General features: G+C 43.7%; 1 protein-coding gene across 2 annotated transcripts in view; it reads right to left on the reverse strand.

Moving 5' to 3' along the window:
- SETD3 (SET domain containing 3, actin N3(tau)-histidine methyltransferase) overlaps nucleotides 1-20,799 on the reverse strand; it is a 510,073-nt gene that overhangs the window by 362,501 nt on the left and 126,773 nt on the right. For both annotated transcript variants that reach the window (XM_086937753.1, XM_086937754.1), the window contains exon 3: nucleotides 12,853-12,945. In XM_086937753.1, coding sequence (XP_086793879.1) covers nucleotides 12,853-12,945 — 93 coding nt within the window. The remainder of the gene's footprint in view (nucleotides 1-12,852; nucleotides 12,946-20,799) is intronic.

Consider the following 20,799-nt stretch of genomic DNA (forward strand, 5'->3'; position numbering starts at 1 on the left):
GATATCAATGCTGGAGCACTGGAGTTCAAGGTAAAGAACTATTTTTTTCTCTTCCACTGAATCTTTCATATGTTCATTTTCTTAAATCAGAGCTTTAAGCCGTACATAACATCTGTATAGAGCGAGAAACAGGCTTGCCTTGTTTAAACAGTTTGAGTAGAACTGCTTGTCCACTGTAAAGTCTGCTGTTGCATCCACAACCAGGCAGTAATGCCTGGTTAAGTTATGTCTGCTTTTCTAAATGGCTGCAAGGAAAATGTCCTTCAATGACACTTCAACACAGTTCCTATAATACTATGTTTCGAAATATTTATTTTTGGTCACCTTTGGATTAAATCACTATGGTTGATGTAAAACAGAACATGATAGATATAGTAGCCCAGAATATCAATTAGTACATGAAAAACACACCTGAAACCATTAAGCCTCAATAAAGTCCAGGGACTTTCTTATTTAATATACATTTTGAAAATAGCAATTATAAAATATAATTATTTACAAAACAAGGGGTTCTAATATCAATGAAGTGCACAGAAAAGAGTGAGAGTAAGTGCTCAAGTGATTGATCAAGAGGATCAAGGAAACAAAGTGAAAATGATTTATGTACAGAAATGAGCCTGCCCTAACTTTAATAGCTCGCAAAAAATGTAATTCTTTTTCACTGGCACGTGGTTTGGAAATCCTCCGTATTCCTTGATTTGCAATACTAGCAAGGGGATTGGGAGGAGGGGCAGGACAGGAAAATGTAGGTGCAGGCTCCAAAGGAAATTGTCGACGTTTCGACGCAAGAAAGGAAACCGGGTAACTGAATTCCTCAAGGACGGGTCTTCATGAGGACGGGGCGAGGGAGAAGGGGGCGAAGGGTTACTCAATGTTCACATAGGTTAAAATAACCCCAATGTCAGTGGGCACCTGTAACAACAAATAAAAATGCGGGCTAAATATCTCCAAATCATGTCTATAATAGTTAAACAAAAGAAGGCGTGGATCTGCACTCACCCTTAAATGGTGTGCCACTTGTGCGATGTTAATCCGCACCCAAATTTTTATTTTTCACTGTGCCGATTTTAGCACTGAAAGAGGATAAAAACACAAGAAACGATAGCCATTAGTGCTACTGGTTGTTGAGAGCATCAATTCTATAAATGGCATTACAAATTCATATCACTCGTAATTACTCACACACTAAAGACCGGTCACTCACAGTATCAACCTTTTTTTCTAATAAGGTTGCCTGGCTTTACCATTTCATGTCTCACACCTTATATAAAAAGAAAAGGCGTGGGTCGTACTCACCCACGAGTACGACCCACGCTGTTTCTTTTTATATAAGGTGTGAGACATGAAATGGTAAAGCCAAGCAACCTTATTTGTAAAAACAGTATGATACTGTGAGTGACCGGTCTTTAGTGTGTGAGTAATTACGAGGGGGATGTGAGTATTTGAGGCACATCTCTCGCTTCTTTGCCCAAACAACAAACAATAGCGAAGCACTAAAAAGATACCCATTTTCTAAATATGGTGATATATACCTAATTCCAAAACATGGTGACATTTCTCGAGTGATATGAATTTGTAACGCCATTCATAGAATTGATGCTCTCAACAACCAGTAGCACTAATGGCTACCTTTTCTTGTGTTTTTATCCTCTTTCAGTGCTAAAATCGGCACAGTGAAAAAAAAAAATTTGGGTGCGGATTAACATCGCACAAGTGGCACACCATTTAAGGGTGAGTGCAGATCCACGCTTTCTTTTGTTTAACTATTATAGACATGATATGGAGATATTTAGCCCGCATTTTTATTTGTTGTTACAGGTGCCCACTGACATTGAGGTTATTTTAACCTACGTGCACATTGAGTAACCCTTCGCCCCCTTCTCCCTCGCCCCGTCCTGATGAAGACCCGTCCTTGAGGAATTCAGTTACCCGGTTTCCTTGTTTGGGTTGAAACGTCGACAATTTCCTTTGGAGCCTGCACCTACATTTTCCTGTCCCGCCCCTCCTCCCAATCCCCTTGCTAGTATTGCAAATCAAGGAATACGGAGGATTTCCAAACCACGTGCCAGTGAAAAAGAATTACATTTTTTGCGAGCTATTAAAGTTAGGGCAGGCTCATTTCTGTACATAAATCATTTTCACTTTGTTTCCTTGATCCTCTTGATCAATCACTTGAGCACTTACTCTCACTCTTTTCTGTGCACTTCATTGATATTAGAACCCCTTGTTTTGTAAATAATTATATTTTATAATTGCTATTTTCAAAATGTATATTAAATAAGAAAGTCTCTGGACTTTATTGAGACTTAATGGTTTCAGGTGTGTTTTTCATGTACTAATTGATATTCTGGGCTACTATATCTATCATGTTCTATTTTACATCAACCATAGTGATTTAATCCAAAGGTGACCAAAAAGAAATAATTCGAAACATAGTATTATAGGAACTGTGTTGCATGTTGAATCTATGTCTAGGACCAACTGTTGACTATAATACTTGATACCCAGGTCCTTTGACTACAATTGGGTTACCCCCTGTTTTATAACAACTTCAATGACACTTCAGCATACATTGCAGCAGTTGTTGCCATGCTTCTGGTGGAGTGCATCTTCCCTCTGCTCTGGGCCAGAAGCTTTGCTTTATTGTGACATAAGGTGATAAAGCGAGACAAGGCAAACAACGTGCAATAACTTCTTTGAAAAACAGGCGATTTGTTCCTGGATGGTTGAATGAGACAAATAATTGTAAGAACGGAAATCCTTTGTTCTTGTAGAACATAAAGCACCTGTGGATATGCAGCAATTGCAAGAATTTCTCAGCAGCAATGGATAGATTTACGCAAGAAATATATATTAGGGTGACCGGTTCATTCAAGGGTCTGTAGGGACTTTTGACATAATCTTGGGTTGGTCTGTACAATCACCTTCTCTTTGGTGAAGTGAAGATAGGACTCTTATGGCGCACACCTGTAATTCTCCAATTGTCCCTGCTGAGGTGAGAGTAGGAAGAGGCGTGGTCTTCCACAAGGTTCACTCTATGGATGGGTTAGAAAGAAAGCAACATGAATTCACTTAATATAGTGTTTACTCTCGTGGAGTAGGAGGATGCCAAACTGAAGGAAAGACACTGAGGAGTCCATTCATGAATTATATTCCTATGTGAGAATAAAGATGAAGAGCCTTTCATAGTCAAGAATCTGGACAATGAGGTGTAGTGAACCCTAACTGAGGAATACTTAAGACCGCCCTTGGCTGCTCCTAGCAAATATGGTAGCACCGAATCAGGCTGCATAGAGATTGGATTTAGGACCTTACCTCTGCACTGCGTGCAGAATTGTCTCCACTTAGCATATGCACCATCCACAGCTATGGCCTACAATGCTAAGATATTTCCGCAATCTTAAGGCATACCCAGATGACCCTACTCCAAGTAATCAGGAATAATGAAGTGAGGCTCAGCAACTTGAGGTTATATAGGAAAATTTCGGTTGTGTCTTGAGGAGCATGGGGAGATTCTTCAACTGGATTGGTGGTATGCGGAGAGCCTCAGCAGATCGCTGTACCAAAACCCATGAGACCACCGTTGGGGCACACAGAACCAGGGAACAGTGATCTGCCTTTGCCTTCTGAGCACTCAGGTGATGAAGGAAAACAGAGCAAAAGACATTCAACCTTGTCTTGTAAAAAGCACTGCCATTGGATTGTATCGGATGCAACATGTTGGCGTAGAACTTGTATTTCTTGTTCTCTAGGGTTCCAAACAGGCCTATGGGTGGTTATCCTTAATTTACAACTATGTATTCAGCTTGCATTGGAGTGTAAACCATATTCGTTGCAATCTGAAAGGGCATGGCCGAGTGCCTCTGCCTGGATGCTTTGGCTTCCCAGAGGATGGTCTACTGAAATGTTCACCTAGTTGATTTTGACCTATGTTACAGAATCTATGTCTTTTCCAATAGAGAACACAACCTCTTTTCTCCTTGCTTTACCATGTAGTACATAAAAGTTGTGTTGTCTATCTGGATTAACATACCTTGTTTTATTAACCTCAGAAGGAACGACTGCAGGCCTTGTACTATGGACTGTAGCTTCAGGATGTGTGCGTCCAATCCTGCCAGTGGCGCATCTGTTTCCATGGCTATGCTGTTCTTTGAAGGCTGGAACAGTAGATCTATTTTGAGGTTTGTTGGGACTGTGTGGAGGCGTTGTGTGTTGTTGCAATATCCAGTCAACAGAGATCTAGCTCCTGTTGAATAGGCCTCATCTGGGGTCTGCAGAAAGAAATCAGGCCGAAGTAAGAATACATGAGGTCTAACACAGAGTTGTACATCCTGACGGACACTGGTTGCTTGAAACAAAATGCCTCTATCACTGCCTGACATTTTGTAACTCCATCTCCCTGTAGGCAATCTATCCCCGTGTGTTCGAGAGTGCCCCAGGAATTGCATATTTGTCACATGTTGAAAGGAGAATTCCGTTAGAGTTCAGGGACAGTCCTGGGTTCGTGGAATAGGCTGATGGAGGCAACTGAGGAAGCACAAGCCTCTTCCTTCGATAAAGCTTTGCCGAGTCAGTCATCCTAGTATTGGCATGCTTGATTATCTTGTCCTGGCAGCTACCAGCGAAATACACTTTGCAAAGATCTAGGGTTCAAACTTGAGACCAAATGGAAGGTGAGGTACTCCCTTTTCTGAAGCATCAGAAGGAACTCTGGGAAGATTACAAATCAAAAGATTTGTTTTTTCGGAATGTATTCAAATTTTGAAAGTCAAGCATTCACTTCCAGTGCCTTCTTTTTTCTTAACAAGAAAAAATCTTGACCACAATAAATCTGGAGTTGAAGCTTTGATTCATCTGGTTTCTTTGGGACCTTTTTGAATTGCTCCACTTAGGAGCTTCTGCAAGTGCAGAGGAAACTTTTTTTGCACAGAAGAGGGGGTAGTTTCTGAATAAATTCCAGAGTGTGACCAGATTGCATCTGAAGCACCTAGTGATCTGTAGTTACCGCTACTAAAGCGAGAGTTAAATCAGAGAATGTCCCCAGACTGCAGCACTCCGATAAGTGGTGGGCAACTGGTGAAAGTCAATTTCTTTCCTGGCTGCTGTGGGAGAATGGCTGGGTTGCTCCCTTTTATTCGCCTATATTCTCCTGTGCCCTTGGTGCTGACTTCTGTCTGAGAAGGTAGCCTTGACTATACTGGGATTGCCTTTGAAGGATAATAGGCTCGTACTTGGCCTACTGTCATAGTATTATCTCCTGAAGTATTCACAACCAAGCATAAAGGTTAAATAACATCATTAATCGAGCAGAGGAAGCCTGCTTTCACACAGCCAGACTCCACAGCTCTAACCAAAACCGCTGTGGTACCTGCATATCGTCATCACCCATAACATTCCCCCTGCACGAGCCCATCAACACAAAAACAACTCAATACACAATACAACACTTGCATACCGAGAGAACCCCAGACTACAGGCTTAATATTTTCTTGGGCTACTAAAATGCATAGAGATAGGGTTTATATACTCTAAAGTTCCTTGGGAGCATGCTGTGTCCGCATCAATGTTCTGCATGGCGTGGTCTACATGATTCCAAATAAAGTCTCTTTGCATGGATGTGTGGACAAAAGGAAGTTGACATTAGTCATTCCTACCTGTTCAAGACTGCTGCCCCTGTGAGCTAACGAAAGTCTTTGCTGGAAACATCCATCACTGCTTTAAGGATGGTGGCTGATACTTTTGCACCTTCGTTGAAAATGGCCTTAGCTTCTTCCCTTCAATACTGTGGGATGAGATTATATGAGGTGGAATGCCTTGCTACATCTGGCAATTTTATCAACCCACAATGGCCAAGACATTCAATACTTATATGGATGTTGCAATCATTGAGATGACTCTGCGCCCCAAGTTGTCCAGGTGCCTACCATTCCTGTCAGGGGGTGCTGAAGCCGGAGTGATATGATTTTTAGATCTTCTCTTGGTCATCGGTATAGCAATGAAGTCAGGCTTTGGCTTGCCAGTTAAGCATGCTGGCAGGAATTCTGGAATCCTGTACTTCTCCGGGTAGGGTAGGTCTGGCTGAATTGCGAACGACATTAGGAATTTGTTTGAGACTCTGACCAGACAAGATCCAGTATCAGGATGGATTTTGTAGTTTTCTGAGGCTGTTCTTTAAAATCATATAGAAAACATTACTGCTCCACAGAAGTCATGGGATGTCAAACTTTTTTGCGGCTCTTTTCAGATTGTGAAGGTGAATGGTCGCCTTCTGTAAGAAGGGTGTAGTCTCTCCACTCTTAATCATATCCATGATTACCATCGTCCTATCCTTTCTCAAAAAGCTTCTTCTTCCATATCCAAAATGAAATCAGAGTCAGACGTGTTCTTTTTTTTCCACGTGCCTAAGTGTCGATGGAAAAGAAGCTGGCATTGCAGGAATAGGCAGAGACGAGGAGAGAGGCATCTCTGGTTATCGATGAAGTGACAATGGGGGTGGTTGCACCCGGGGAGGTGGTATTTGTGGTGACAATGGCTCCGGTCGCAATGGTAGTATTCTTTGGAATGTGTACAGTATCTGTTGGAATACGGTCATGAATGGCAAAGGAAAATGATCACAGGTAGGTCCTTGTAGGGAAGCCGTGGGTAAAGCTGGTCATAATAGCTTGGCAGCATTCCCCCATGAAAGTCAGGGGCTGAAACTCATACTCTTGCTGGTATTCCTCCTCCTAATAAAGTTGCTACCCAAATCCCAGTACATAAAGTACATTTAACTGCACAGATCACTGACATTAGCCTCCAATTCTAAGTTCAGTATATGGCTTGGTGTATGTAAAAACCTTCAACAGCAAAAGTGGGAAAGTTAAAGGTTGAAAAGGAATTTGTGTTGTCAACAGGGTCATAGTATCAATAGTCATTGCGACAAGGTGGTCCCTGCCATCGACAGTGGATGGAATTTAGTGTTGCAGTCAATGGGATCTCCATAGAAAGGGAGGTGAAGGTCACCCCAGGACAATTGTCGACTGTACCTTCTTCCTTACGGACATGGTACTGCCAATGAAGTCTGCTGGTAGGGTGCCTGTTGAAATGATGGTCATCAACAAAGGGGCCTTTTTTGTTTATGGTAGAGCTTTGGTCCTCAATGATTTGGGCAGCCAATGCAACTATATGTCAGTAATGCTATATTTCTGTACAATTTTTGCAAAGGTTGTTACTCACTCTTTTTTAAGGCCTCTTCATAAGAAGGCTTTGTCTCCTGTTGGGAGGAGGTGACTGCACATTCGTTTGAGGTAATTACCGGCTGAAATAGTTCAACGAGCTTCCTATTTTGTGCAAGTGCTTTATGAAGCTGGTCAGAAAAGCTTTCCCTTTAGCAGGGACAAATTCTGTTCTTTTCCAAAAAAGTAAAGAACCTACTTTATCTCTCTGTCCTTAGACGTCTTTGAAAGGAAGGTTTTACAGATGTACCAAGTGACACCCCATGAGTAAGATAAAGGCAATAAATGCACTGATCATGAAGATCATCAACGTAGGTCTTTTATCAACAGACAAAGTAGGACTTAAAAAGAGATATTTTCTGTTTTTCAACCCTGGTGGCAGCTAGCCACAGTTTTAAAAACTACTCTGAGTTTGATGACAGCTGGAGACAGGGTGGGCTGCAGTCCAGGGAGGAAGAAATAAAGGTTGAGAAGTAATCAATATAAGATCAAACACAGGTTAGAGAAGAATTGTTCTCAGGAACTCCCTCACATATGACGCTCTGTAGAAATCTGTCAAATGACGTGGATGTGCTATTAAACAGTTGTTGGTGCCTATGACCAATGTAATACTGTTATTTCCGAGGATCCATCCAAGCACAGGAAGTCGCAGACGTACTGCTCTCTATGTGATAATAGGAAGGCATAATAATTCAGTTGCCTTGTCAATAGTGCAATCAAATATCATAGCAGCAAGTTCATTTTATAAACAGTTCGAAGACAACAAGCTTTCAGCTGTTTTATTTGAAATCTTTGAGAATGAAGCAAAAACCCTTATTTTGTACTTTTTCAATGTAATTAATTTTGTGGTTGCCATAAGAAGCATCTGGTGTCAGAAGATACTGATTTCAGGAATACATTTGTCTTGTGCTCTAGCTCCAGCAAAAATGACTCTTGAATTAAGCCATTTATTATGGCAAGCATTCTTGAAATCTGTTAATTTTTCATGTTTTCTTAACAATTTTATTTCTTTTGCAAATACAGTATCTTTTAATTTCGTTCAGATTACATGTTTTGATTTAATATATTCAGATCTATCCTTTTGAACAGACTAACTTAACTAAGTATATTTAAATGGAATCAACTTTCTATTGAGACAATCCACTTTACTGAAAGAAGACTTCAAGTCAGCTTATGCCATTACAAAACACATGCACCATTTCATGATTCAAATGATGATGCCAACAAATTAACTCTTGCTAACTCCAACTCTTGCTGCAGTAGCTTTAGGATTTTTACCTAACTCACCGCCAGAGACACTGCTAGGATTTGGAATAATATACTAAAACATTGCAAAACAAATTTTTATCATTCAAAACTTCCGTTGTGGGGCAACCTAGGTCTCCCGGCTATTTTTACAGATTCTATCACTAATAGCTGGGCTTCTTTTGGGATTAAGACGTTGGAGGATCTTTACGGCTCGCAGGGGTTTCTAGAATTCAATACACTTAAGCAGCTATACGACCTACCAGAATCCTCAAGGTTCAAATATATGCAAATCCATGACTATCTGATCAATTATAAAAAGATACAAAATATTTCTGATTGCGATATCTGGACATGCCTCTATTCAAATAAGAACAAATCAGTTATCAGTGAATCTTATAAAATACTCAGCCTCTTTAGAACCAACGACAGCGACAAACTGGCGGCGAAATGGAGTACCCAGCTAAACCTAAATATTACTCCCAACCAGATAGAGCACTCTCTTACCAATATAAATAATCTTGTACGATCATCCAGCCTTCGGCTACAACAATACAGAACGACCTGCATGTTATATTACACACCAGAAAGAATTACCAAATGGTCATCAAACCCCTCTTTTAGTAGCCGTACTAAATGCCCCAAATGTTCGCTGGAAGCAGCTAATTTAGTTCATATCTTGTACTCTTGCCCCAAACTAAAGAACTTTTGGGGCGACATACTGAGTGTACTGAGACTAAAAAATATTTCATATCCCATCACTACGGCTGCTTCGGTCCTACTAGACCTTAACACCTCTTTATCCCCACAATCATCTCTAATCACTATACTTTTCTCATGTGCAAAATTAACTCTGGCTAGGGCTTGGATTGACCCAGAACCACCGACGGTTTGGAAATGGTGGATCTTAGTAATAGAAATACACGCTATGGAGCTAGCCTTAGCAAATCTTAGGGGAATACGCTCACTGACTAAGTTTAATAGAATTTGGGGCACTTTTCTAGATTGAGAATCTTATATTGCTATAATTTTATAAATTTGTATGACTCTTAAGCCTCCTCTGTTTAATTTTACAAATGGATGAACTTGTATATGAATTTTTGTTGCCTTCTGTCTTACTTTGTCATCCTGCATATCAATAAAAATATAAAAAAAATAAAAAATAAAAAAAAGGATTTTTACCTAACTCTGCACTGCTGGAAAATGCTGGAAAACCGACAATGATATAACACTGATATGGTAATAAGAGTGCAGGGCTAAGTGGTGCCTTGGGTGAACTGCACTAACAGCATCTACTTCAGGATGTTAAGAGATTTACAGAATACTGCAGCTCTAGCCCATCCTTGTCCAAGGTTATGGAAATCACATCTCCCAGAATCATGTGGCCCTCCCATGACTCTGTGCAGCGATAGCGGATCTTTAATTTATATACACTATTCGCAAGGCTGTCAAAGAAGTGGGCTTGTTGTCACTTAAATCTAATCTGAACCATGGAAGGTGAGAAGCTCTGAAATGGTGGTCAAGCTACAGTAGGATAAGGGGGTCACAGCAGGTCTTCATGCTTCAGGGACAAATTACTCCACTCACAGCATCTACCGGCTCCTACATTCCTCCACACTTTGTTTATGCAGCAATGGGAAGTGAAACTGGGATGATCTCATGACAGGGGCGGTTCTGTAGGAAATGCTTTCATAGGAAATCATTGGCCACTCTCTTTACCAGTGACAGACTTCCTAGGCACTTGCACACTGATACTGTAAGATCCCAACAGTTATATGGATAACTGGTGGCAGTCTTGAAGAAGGCAGACATTGTTTATCTACATAACTGTAAAAGCTAGAATCACCAGGGCATTCGAAGTTTGGTGGTATGCCACCACAGCCGATCGCTACTCCTCAGAAGCACATAGATGCAGTAGAGCATAGACCAGGTAGGGGAACCCCGCCAGTGTCTGGAACCTGCACCGGTGACCACTGCAGTGCTTAGCTTGAATACCTAAAACAGACTACTTTGTTTTGGCAATCAACCCTGTAACATCTGACATTGCACAAAACCCCTGTGGGCTAGTACACAACATGTAGAACACTTCAAACAAGTTAACTGATGAAAAGAGCTGATCCCACAAATCCGTTGGTAAAGGAGGCTAAGCCAAAAGCCACACTTTCAGTATTGTTCACATATGGTCTTGGCTGTGATAGACCTAACAAGCATTGGCAAAGGTAATAGGTTTTGCCCTCGCAAGATCTATTATCTTTGTCAATGTTTTTCTTTACAAGATGCACAGCAACGCAAGCTGCTGTGCAACATGGCTTAACATTTTCTTTATAAAGCACTATGATGAGGTTGACTTTAAAACATGTTGCACATTCGCTCATCCTGATGTGCAACACGTAAAGAATAAAATTGAGACAGCCAATAGATCTTGCATAGGCGAAACAGATTGACTTTGAATGCTTAAAGTGTTTTAAAGCAGGATAAATAATGCCCAGCGATACAAATTCCTTACACCTGAATGCATAGTAGAAGCTGAAAGGACAGCCGCTGGTGACTTACTCCTCTGCTTGAAGCACGATTTTTTCATCTTGTGGATTCCTTTAAGTATTGTTTCTTTTGGCCCTCCTAAAACCTAATTTATACAATGGATATGGAAAAAGACTCACCTGTTTCTATTCTTTAATGTACTTAGGGGCAACAGGTAACAGGCTTTTAGTTTCTAGTGGATATGTTTAATGGGATGATTCCTCCATTCCATATATTATCAGAGCACACATTACGCACCGACCTATTTATGTCGACCCGAAGAGGTGGCGATACCTCTTCACACCACACAAAATATAATTCCTTACTCCCATCATCACCACCACCATAGAGTCAGAGTGGAAGCTAGTGAATGTGCACTGCGCTGGTAGCTGGTGCTCCTCCACTTTCAACTGATTTTACTGAATTAAGCAACAGCTGCCGAGATATTTGTGTAACTCCTAGATCATGGGTTCGGGCCGCAGAATAATAAATAATGCCTTTTTTAAGTAGTGCCACAAACATGTTACACCAAGCACTATAAAATGAACAGAATCGCATGATGGAAATATAATTTATTTTGAACGAAGACTAATGACCATTGAGGCTGAACAACAGCAGGAGGAGGGTGGGGTGACGGAGAGTAACTCCAAAAGTTTTAAAAAGGGTACTTGGAGGAGACTGTGGCCACCTGACGGAACTGGCCACAGGGACCTGTACTTGGTCCATGCTCTGCGGCAGGGAGGAAGACTCTAAGCCCAGGAGGAAGCCGAAGCAGAAGAGGACAGGCTGACCCAAGAAAACCAGAGTGACATCAGAGCAAACCAATGGTGATTAAACCAGTTTTAAGCTTTTTTGCTTTAAAAGAAAAATTCAGTTTCATAATATTTTGTAAGTGCTGTGTAGGTGAACCAAAAAAAGGGGCATTCTTAAGAGAAATATACTTGTCTATTAAGTCTTGGGACGGGCATGTTGCATTCCCAAAGGCTTGGGGAGAGGTCGATTGAAAAATCAATAGCACTACTGTTCACATGCCTCCAACTCCTCCTACTCTTAAAAGGTTAGGCATTGCATCCACCTTGTTAATATGCTCTTTGCCTCTCTCAGCCCACCAAATGCTAGTGGGCTGATATTCATCTGGTAGAAAGGTATACCTAAGAGTCCCTGTCAGTGTGATGTGATACAAACAGAGCAGCCAGCATAAATCTAGGTTAAATTTTATCCTGACAAGAAAAACAAAGGCGCACTGTTTGCAATACTGTCCACTGAATCGACTAGTGCATAATTTATAAACCTAGCCCATAAATATTCAAGAGCGTGGTTCATAAATGATAAGACACCTTTTCTTCCAATCGCCAAGTTATGTAGCCGAAGATGCGCTTCAGCCACTATATTCTGATTTTCAAAGCTTTGCTAAGCAAAAGGAAAGCAACATTGCATTCATGTGGCATATTTACGTTCCTAGAGCATAACACCAACCAATACATGTGGCCAATGGCAGTGCACCCATTAAGAAGGATTTATATTAGTGGTATTGTTCATTATTTCCTTTTATTTTTAGCACCATGACTCCTTTATTGTTAAACCTATAGACGTCATGTAAAGAGGTACACTGTATGCCCTTATGACATGTATTAAAACAATATTCGAAAAAGAAACAAATTACAAGGGAAGTGCCCTTCCAAGAACCGTACAAGTTTTTTGTGAATATCGCAGTAAAAGTGGCCCTCGGGTAGTGCAGACACCGGACCACTCAAGGGCTTTAATCATTCATTGATTCGCTCTTCTTAATATTCTTTTAAGATCAACCTCAAGACTGTGTATTGTAAATGACAAGTTTGAAGGCCAGCTGATGGACTCCTGGCATATTTTTTACCTTTTTGTTTCTTGCGAATTTTCTCAACAAGGCCTCGGATCTGTAAATATTCTTCCCATTCCTTTCCAGGAGTGGACGTTGGGTTACTACACTCTGTAGATGAGAAAAAGTCAACAATTTATTTGGAATGCAGGTGAAAAGTGGAAGAGTACTACTTTCTGGTTAAAAGCAAAGTCATTAAACACGCTCTTCACGCGGAAAATAATACTTACCTGCTATTATGATTGCAGTTTACACTGTAGAATCACATGCTATGCAATGCAGAGTGAATATCCCCGACTAACAGAATAAACATAATCTGGTTAGTCACAATACAATTCAATGAGAAACTCTGCTTAACTCTTGGGGGTTAATGACCAGCCAGAGGCATTCCCGAAATTAACACGTGCCAAAATTAGGCAGTACCAAACAAAATAAAGGTTGTGAACACAACAAAATTACCACACCAATTCAGGAAAAAACAAGCATTTGAAATGCAATAGGTCTCGCATTAGGAAAGTTTGAGTTATTGGTCTTGTAAATGACAATTTTTTTATTTATCTGTTGGTTTTGAAAATAGCTAAATTAATAGCTTTGTGATTTACAATGACAATAGTTATAACTTTCGCAAATGTAACACCTATAACCTGGGGTTGCTCTGAGTGATGCTGTGTTGGTGCCGAGTGATGCAGTGTTGGTGCCGAGTGATGCAGTGTTGGTGCCGAGTGATGCAGTGTTGGTGCCGAGTGATGCAGTGTTGGTGCCGAGTGGTGCTGCTGAGTGGTGCCGAGTGGTGCTGTGGTGGTGCTGAGTGGTGCTGTAGTGGTGCTGTAGTGGTGCTGTGGTGGTGCTGTGGTGGTGCTGAGTGATAATGTGGTGGTGCTGAGTGATAATGTGGTGGTGCTGAGTGATAATGTGGTGGTGCTGTGGTGGTGCCAAGTGGTGCTGTGGTGGTGCCAAGTGGTGCTGTGGTGATGCCGAGTGGTGCTGTGGTGATGCCGAGTGGTGCTGAGTGATAATGTGGTGGTGCTGAGTGATGCTGGGGTAGCGCTGAGTGGTGCTGCCGAGTGATGCTGTGGTGGTGCTGTGGTGGTGCTGAGTGGTGCTGTGGTGGTGCTGAGTGATGCTGGGGTAGCGCTGAGTGGTGCTGCCGAGTGATGCTGTGGTGGTGCTGTGGTGGTGCTGTGGTGGTGCTGAGTGGTGCTGAGTGATGCTGTGGTGGTGCTGAGTGGTGCTGTGGTGGTGCTGAGTGATAATGTGGTGGTGCTGTGTTGGTGCTGTGTTGGTGCTGTGTTGGTGCTGAGTGGTGCTGTGGTGGTACTAAAAGGTGCTGTGGTGGTACTAAGTGATAATATGGTGGTGCTGAGTGATAATGTGGTGGTGCTGAGTGATAATGTGTTGGTGCTGAGTGATGCTGGGGTAGCGCTGAGTGGTGCTGCTGAGTGATGCTGTGGTGGTGCTGAGTGATGCTGTGGTGGTGCTGTGGTGGTGCTGTGGCGGTGCTGTGGTGGTGCTGTGGTGGTGCTTAGTGATGCTGTGGTGGTGCTGAGTGATACTGTGTTGGTGCTGAGTGATGCTGTGGTGGTGCTGAGTGATAATGTGGTGGTGCTGAGTGATGTGCTGAGTGATAATGTGGTGGTGCTGAGTGATAATGTGGTGGTGCTGAGTGATGCTGGGGTAGCGCAGAGTGGTGCTGGGTGGTACTGAGTGATGCTGTGGTGGTGCTGAGTGATGCTGTGGTGGTGCTGAGTGATGCTGTGGTGGTGCTGAGTGATGCTGTGGTGGTGCTGAGTGATGCTGTGGTGGTGCTGAGTGATGCTGTGGTGGTGCTGAGTGATGCTGTGGTGGTGCTGAGTGATGCTGTGGTGGTGCTGAGTGGTGCTGAGTGGTGCTGTGGTGGTGCTGAGTGGTGCTGTGGTGGTGCTGAGTGATACTGTGTTGGTGCTGAGTGATGCTGTGGTGGTGCTGAGTGATGCTGTGGTGGCGCTGAGTGATGCTGTGGTGGCGCTGAGTGATGCTGGGGTGGCGCTGAGTGATGCTGGGGTGGCGCTGAGTGATGCTGGGGTGGCGCTGAGTGATGCTGGGGTGGCGCTGAGTGATGCTGGGGTGGCGCTGAGTGATGCTGGGGTGGCGCTGACTGATGCTGGAGTGGCGCTGAGTGATGCTGGAGTGGCGCTGAGTGATGCTGGAGTGGCGCTGAGTGATGCTGGGGTGGCGCTGAGTGATGCTGGGGTGGCGCTGAGTGATGCTGGGGTGGCACTGAGTGATGCTGGGGTGGCACTGAGTGATGCTGGAGTGGCACTGAGTGGTGCTGTCGTGGTGCTGAGTGATAATGTGGTGGTGCTGAGTGATAATGTGGTGGTGCTGAGTGATAATGTGGTGGTGCTGAGTGATAATGTGGTGGTGCTGAGTGATATTGTGGTGGTGCTGAGTGATAATGTGGTGGTGCTGAGTGATGCTGGGGTAGTGCTGAGTGATGATGTGGTGATGCAGAGGGCAGAAAGACCCAAACAACGAGTCTAACAGAGGGCAGAAAGGCAGAAAAACATGGGGAACAAAATGCTGGCGGTGTAAATGTAGGTATTGGGGACAACGTAACACCAGCGGTTTTTTAAATAGAGAATTACAGTACGGGTTTGTTTTTCACAAGAAAAAAAATGTATTCCTTGTGAAGAAAACAAGACGGAGGAGGGAAGGACAATAAGCTCTTGGCATTGCTGTGGGGAGGAGGGGAGGAGAAATGCGAGACACGGCCTGGCGGCCGTGAAAAGTGTGAAGCAGGGGGCGGGGGAGCGGATCCCTTGTACACTAATGTAGATGGTGGCAACTTAGAACGTATACAAGTTTAGATTACAGGACAGGAAGGGTCCAAGGGCTTTTGGGAATCTCATTTGTTGTTATTGCGGGACCGATTCAGAAGTTGTGTGTGCATACAATACTTATTTGTATGAGCAAAAGTCATTTTTAGGTCTCGTCCTATTCCATTCCGCAAGGAATGAATAGGACGAGACTAATTGGGCTAAACTAAGAGCTAAACTAAGCTCTGAAAAATGCAGATTTCCAGAAGTGCATGTGGTCTTGTGAACGCGCTTCTATCCGCCTGCCTCTCATCACCACATGAAAGCCATTTGTTGCTTGTTCACACTTCTTTCACGGCTGCGAGGCCGTGCGTGCTTCAAAGGGATCCACTCACTTCGCTTCCCCCCTCGCCGAGAGCGTCACATTTCAAAGAGCTCTCCCCCGCCTCCTCTCCCCGCCCCACTCTGACTTCACATTCTTTCTTCCCCTTTTTTTTTTCTTTCTGTAATGTCCTGGCTCTGTTTTTCTTAGTCTCTGTCTTTCTTTTGCTTTCTCTCTTTTATGCCTCTTTGCCTCCCTTTTATTTCCTCATCTTTCTCTTGCCATCTGTCACTCTGATGCTCTCTCCCTGTTTCTCCATCTGTCTTTCTCTGCCACTTCCTGTCTGTCTTCTTTCTCCCTCTCTCTGTATCTTTGTGTATCATTGTGTCTGACTTTCTCTCTACTCCCCATCTTTGACTTTTGTCCTGCTGTGCCTGTCTTTCATTATCTCTCTCTGTCCATATCTGGAATTCCTAATTTCTGTCCCTGATTTTCTTTCTTTCGACATCTCCCGCCACCCCGCCCTGCTGTTTATTTCTCTCTCTTCCAGGCACCGAGCTATGGGTGTTCTTAATGTCACGGACAAGCTACAAATGTTCGGAGCTAAGTGTTATTTATGTGGTGCACGTGTAGTGAAAAACGTCTGATATGAGCTGATGTGAATGACATGGGCAGTAACACTGCAGAGCTTTCAGTGCTTACTTTTTATGTTATTTCCAAACTGGAAAGCTTTGGTTGTGAACATTCACCTGTTTTTTTAAATAAAATCATTTTTGATTTTTGTGTCACAAGCTTCTCAAGCACTCTGCTGGCTCTGAAGGGACACAAGTGTTTTTATGGTTACTTCTTTCCCCACACCTGCATGGATAGTAGTCATTTAGTTGGCAAAAGTGTTTGGCACAGAAGCTTGGAAACACTTCTGTAGTCAAATGGGTTTACCAAGTGGTATTAGTTTCACATTCTGATGGAAGGCCAACTTCGAAAGTAGGTACTTGCGTTAGTTCCGCCTCATCAAAGTTATGTGACCTCATCAAAGTTATGTGTTTAAGGACACTTGTGTTTTCTTCCTTTCCCCATAATTCCCTTGTTTCCCTTGTTTTACGGCCCTTCTACCCTCTGTTAGACTCGCTTTTTGTGCCTTAGACTTGTTTTTGTGCCATTCTGCCCCTATTAGACTCGTTTTTTCCCTTGTTTTTCTGCCCTTCTGCCCCTGTTAGACTCGCTTTTTGTGCCCTTCTGCCCCTGTTAGACTCGCTTTTGTGCCCTTCTGCCCTCTGTTAGACTCGTTTTTTTCCATTTGCAACCCCAGCATCACTCAGTGCAACCCCTGCATCAATCAGCGCAACCCCTGCATCTCTCAGCGCAACCCCTGCATCTCTCAGCGCAACCCCTGCATCTCTCAGCGCAACCCCTGCATCTCTCAGCGCAACCCCTGCATCTCTCAGCGCAACCCCTGCATCTCTCAGCGCAACCCCTGCATCTCTCAGCGCAACCCCTGCATCTCTCAGCGCAACCCCTGCATCTCTCAGCGCAACCCCTGCATCTCGCAACGCAACCCCTGCATCTCGCAGCGCAACCCCTGCATCTCTCAGCGCAACCCCAGCATCACTCAGCGCAACCCCAGCATCACTCAGCGCAACCCCTACATCACTCAGCGCAACCCCTACATCACTCAGCGCAACCCCAGCATCACTCAGCGCAACCCCAGCATCACTCAGCGCAACCCCAGCATCACTCAACGCAACCCCAGCATCACTCAACGAAACCCCAGCATCACTCAACGAAACCCCAGCATCACTCAGCGCAACCCCAACATCACTCAGCGCAACCCCAGCATCACTCAGCGCAACCCCAGCATCACTCAGCGCAACCCCAGCATCACTCAGCGCAACCCCAGCATCACTCAGCGCAACCCCAGCATCACTCAGCGCAACCCCAGTATCACTCAGCGCAACCCCAGTATCACTCAGCGCAACCCCAGCATCACTCAGCGCAACCCCAGCATCACTCCGCGCCATCACAGCATCAATCTCTGCAACCATTCAACAACAACTGGTTCAAATATGTTCTCTCAATGTTTCAAGCTTTATTACAAATGTCACAAAAAGATGTTAATATTTCACTTCTGTTCTTGGACTTTCATCACGATAAAATAAGCTGAACATAATTTTCACAAAAGTTATTTACAAAAGTTGAAGCTATTGCCATTATAAATTAGAATCACTTTTATTTAAGTATTAATTATTTTAAAAAATTAAAAGCCATTGTTATTTGTAATATCAATACATCTAAGTCACGTAAATACAAAACATGTTGCTTTACAAATGCTATAGGTGTCACATTTGCGAAAGTTATAACTATTGGCATTGTAAATGACAAAGCTATTAATTTAGCTATTATCAAAACCAACACATAAATAAAAAAATTGACATTTACAAGACCAATAGCGCAAACTTTCATAATACGAGACCTATTGCATTGCAAATACTTGTTGAGTTTGTCAACCAAATTCTCGATAGTCACATAATCGGTATTTTCGCAATTTAGTACAGTGTGAATACTTTTCCACAGAGCTAAGTATAGTGGCGGGGGCGCGAACATGTGTATTCCTTTGAGGGGGGATGGGTTGGGTGAGGGATGTGAACACAGATGAATAAACCAGAGTCCGAGTTTGAGATTTGAAGCCAGTGCTCACAAATGCTGGCGGTGTAAATGTAGGTATTGGGGACAACGTAACACCAGCGGTTTTTTTAATAGAGAATTGAAGTACGGGTTTGTTTTTCACAAGAATAAAAACGTATTCCTTGTGAAGAAAACAAGACTGGGAGGAGGAGAGGACAACAAGCTCTTGGCATTGCTGTGGGGAGGGGGGAGGAGAAATGCGAGATACAGCCTGGCGGCCGTGAAAGTGTGAAGCAGGGGGCGGGGGAGCGGATCCCTTCGAAGTAAAGCTCTCGGAGGCAGGCGGCTCGGGGAGCAAATGGTAAGCACGTGCACCAGCACATACACTCGTCAAAATCCGCCTGGTGGTTTCAGAGCTTGGTTTGCCCTCAATACTCTCGTCCTATTATCGCTTGCGCGATTAATAGGACGAGACCTAAAAAGTAACAGACAGAATGGCACAAAAGGTGTAAAAATATATTATTTAAGTGGCATGGATATTTAAAGTTGAAGGCAAAAAGCTCCAAGAAATAGCAAATCGCCAATAAAAGTTAATGCTAATTGTATAGTTGGATCAAGGCTTGATTTCAGGCCAACGACGACGGAATGGGACCGGGTAAGCCTAGGTTACACAGATCTATTTTTTTTACCTTGGGATATTACTTTTGTTGTTTTCAATTGGAGCAAGGCAGGATGCTAAAGCCAATAAGGGTCGCTAGAAGTCAAACATGTTATCAACAAGCTCAGAGCGGGGAAAATGTCAGATTTCATAGCCTGCACGTATATTTTGCCACTATGATGGGTTTCTTACCTAACCCCAGTCCCAAGTCATATCATTTTCCTGCAGCAGGACAAGGAAAAAGGTTTGAGGTCACAGGTTCAGATACACTTCTACAGTTGGCATACCCTTGAACATACAGTAGCAACATTTAGAGCAGGACAAACCAGAAATCTGCCCCTAGCTGGACTACACCCTACTTAGTGGGCTTTGATAACCTGGATTAATCCATACTGCTTGGAAAGTCACTCCTAGACTCTTCACCAGCTCGCTAGTCCTTAGGGTATGCTTTGAGGCATCAGGACTCCCTCCACTCAGGCCTGTACCAAGGTCCAGGGCAATCTACTTCAAACTGGACAGCAGGACCTCATTCACAGAAAATACAGCTCCCTGCCTTGTGTGTTCCTGTAGCTATGAGTAGGAGGCTGGCCAGATGGCCTTTAAAGAAAGGATAGCAGGTCCAGCACCTGGGTGCCCACAAAGACTTAGACACATTCAGGCTTCTTTTCCCAGTTAACCAGAATTCTTCTTTCTTCATGGTGTTCTTCCAGCAGTAGGAATATTATGAGGTTGTGGTGAGGTGCAATTGTTCCTAAGTAGCCACCATTGATTGGATAATACTCTAGAGTAGTATTTCCCAAACTTTGAATTGTGACCCACTGGCGGGTCTGTGCCAATTTTTGGTGGGTCATGCAAGTTCAAGCAATAAAGAGGTATTTTAATTCTGCATTTATTTTGTCACACTTACGGAGCTGCAAAGGCAGAGGTCAAATGACAGGCTTAGGCCCGATTACGACCGCCAGATTTGTGGTGGCGCAGCAGTGGTGGTCCATTACGAGTATGGCGGTCGGACGGCCCTGGGACCGCCGCCAGGGAACCGCCACTCCCTGGACGTTGCGTGGTAGAGGCAGCAATATGCTGGACTGCCTCGTTCCTACCAAGCATATTACGAGTTTCCTCTCCACCAAGCTATCATGGAGATTCCTACTCCTTGAACACAGTGGTGGAGAGGAAACAATGCGGGCCCTTCAGGGCCCCCGTGGTTCCTCCTCATGAGGATAAATTTAGGGGGGCACATTATATGTCCCCCTATGTGCACGCACCCCACTTCCTACACAGTATGTACTTTTCAGTGCGTGCCATGCAGGAACCTTGATATGCAGTCCCATTGCGGTGACTGTTTTCTAAGGCACCACAATGGAACTGCCACACAGCCCACTTTAAACATTAAATCAGGCGGGCGGGTGTCGGTAACCTTTAGGAGGTGCAGGACGTGGCGGTGTCGTACAGCCCACTCCTGCACCACTGAAAGTAGCAATCAGGGCCGGACTGGGAACCGAAATAGGCCCTGGCAAACTTCTCGTCCGGCCCCCCTGAGTGGCAGGATGGGGTGCGGCTGAGCTGTTTGC

This window comes from Lissotriton vulgaris, chromosome 9, assembly GCF_964263255.1.
Source record: "Lissotriton vulgaris chromosome 9, aLisVul1.2, whole genome shotgun sequence".
In the NCBI taxonomy this organism is placed as follows: Eukaryota; Metazoa; Chordata; class Amphibia; order Caudata; family Salamandridae; genus Lissotriton; species Lissotriton vulgaris.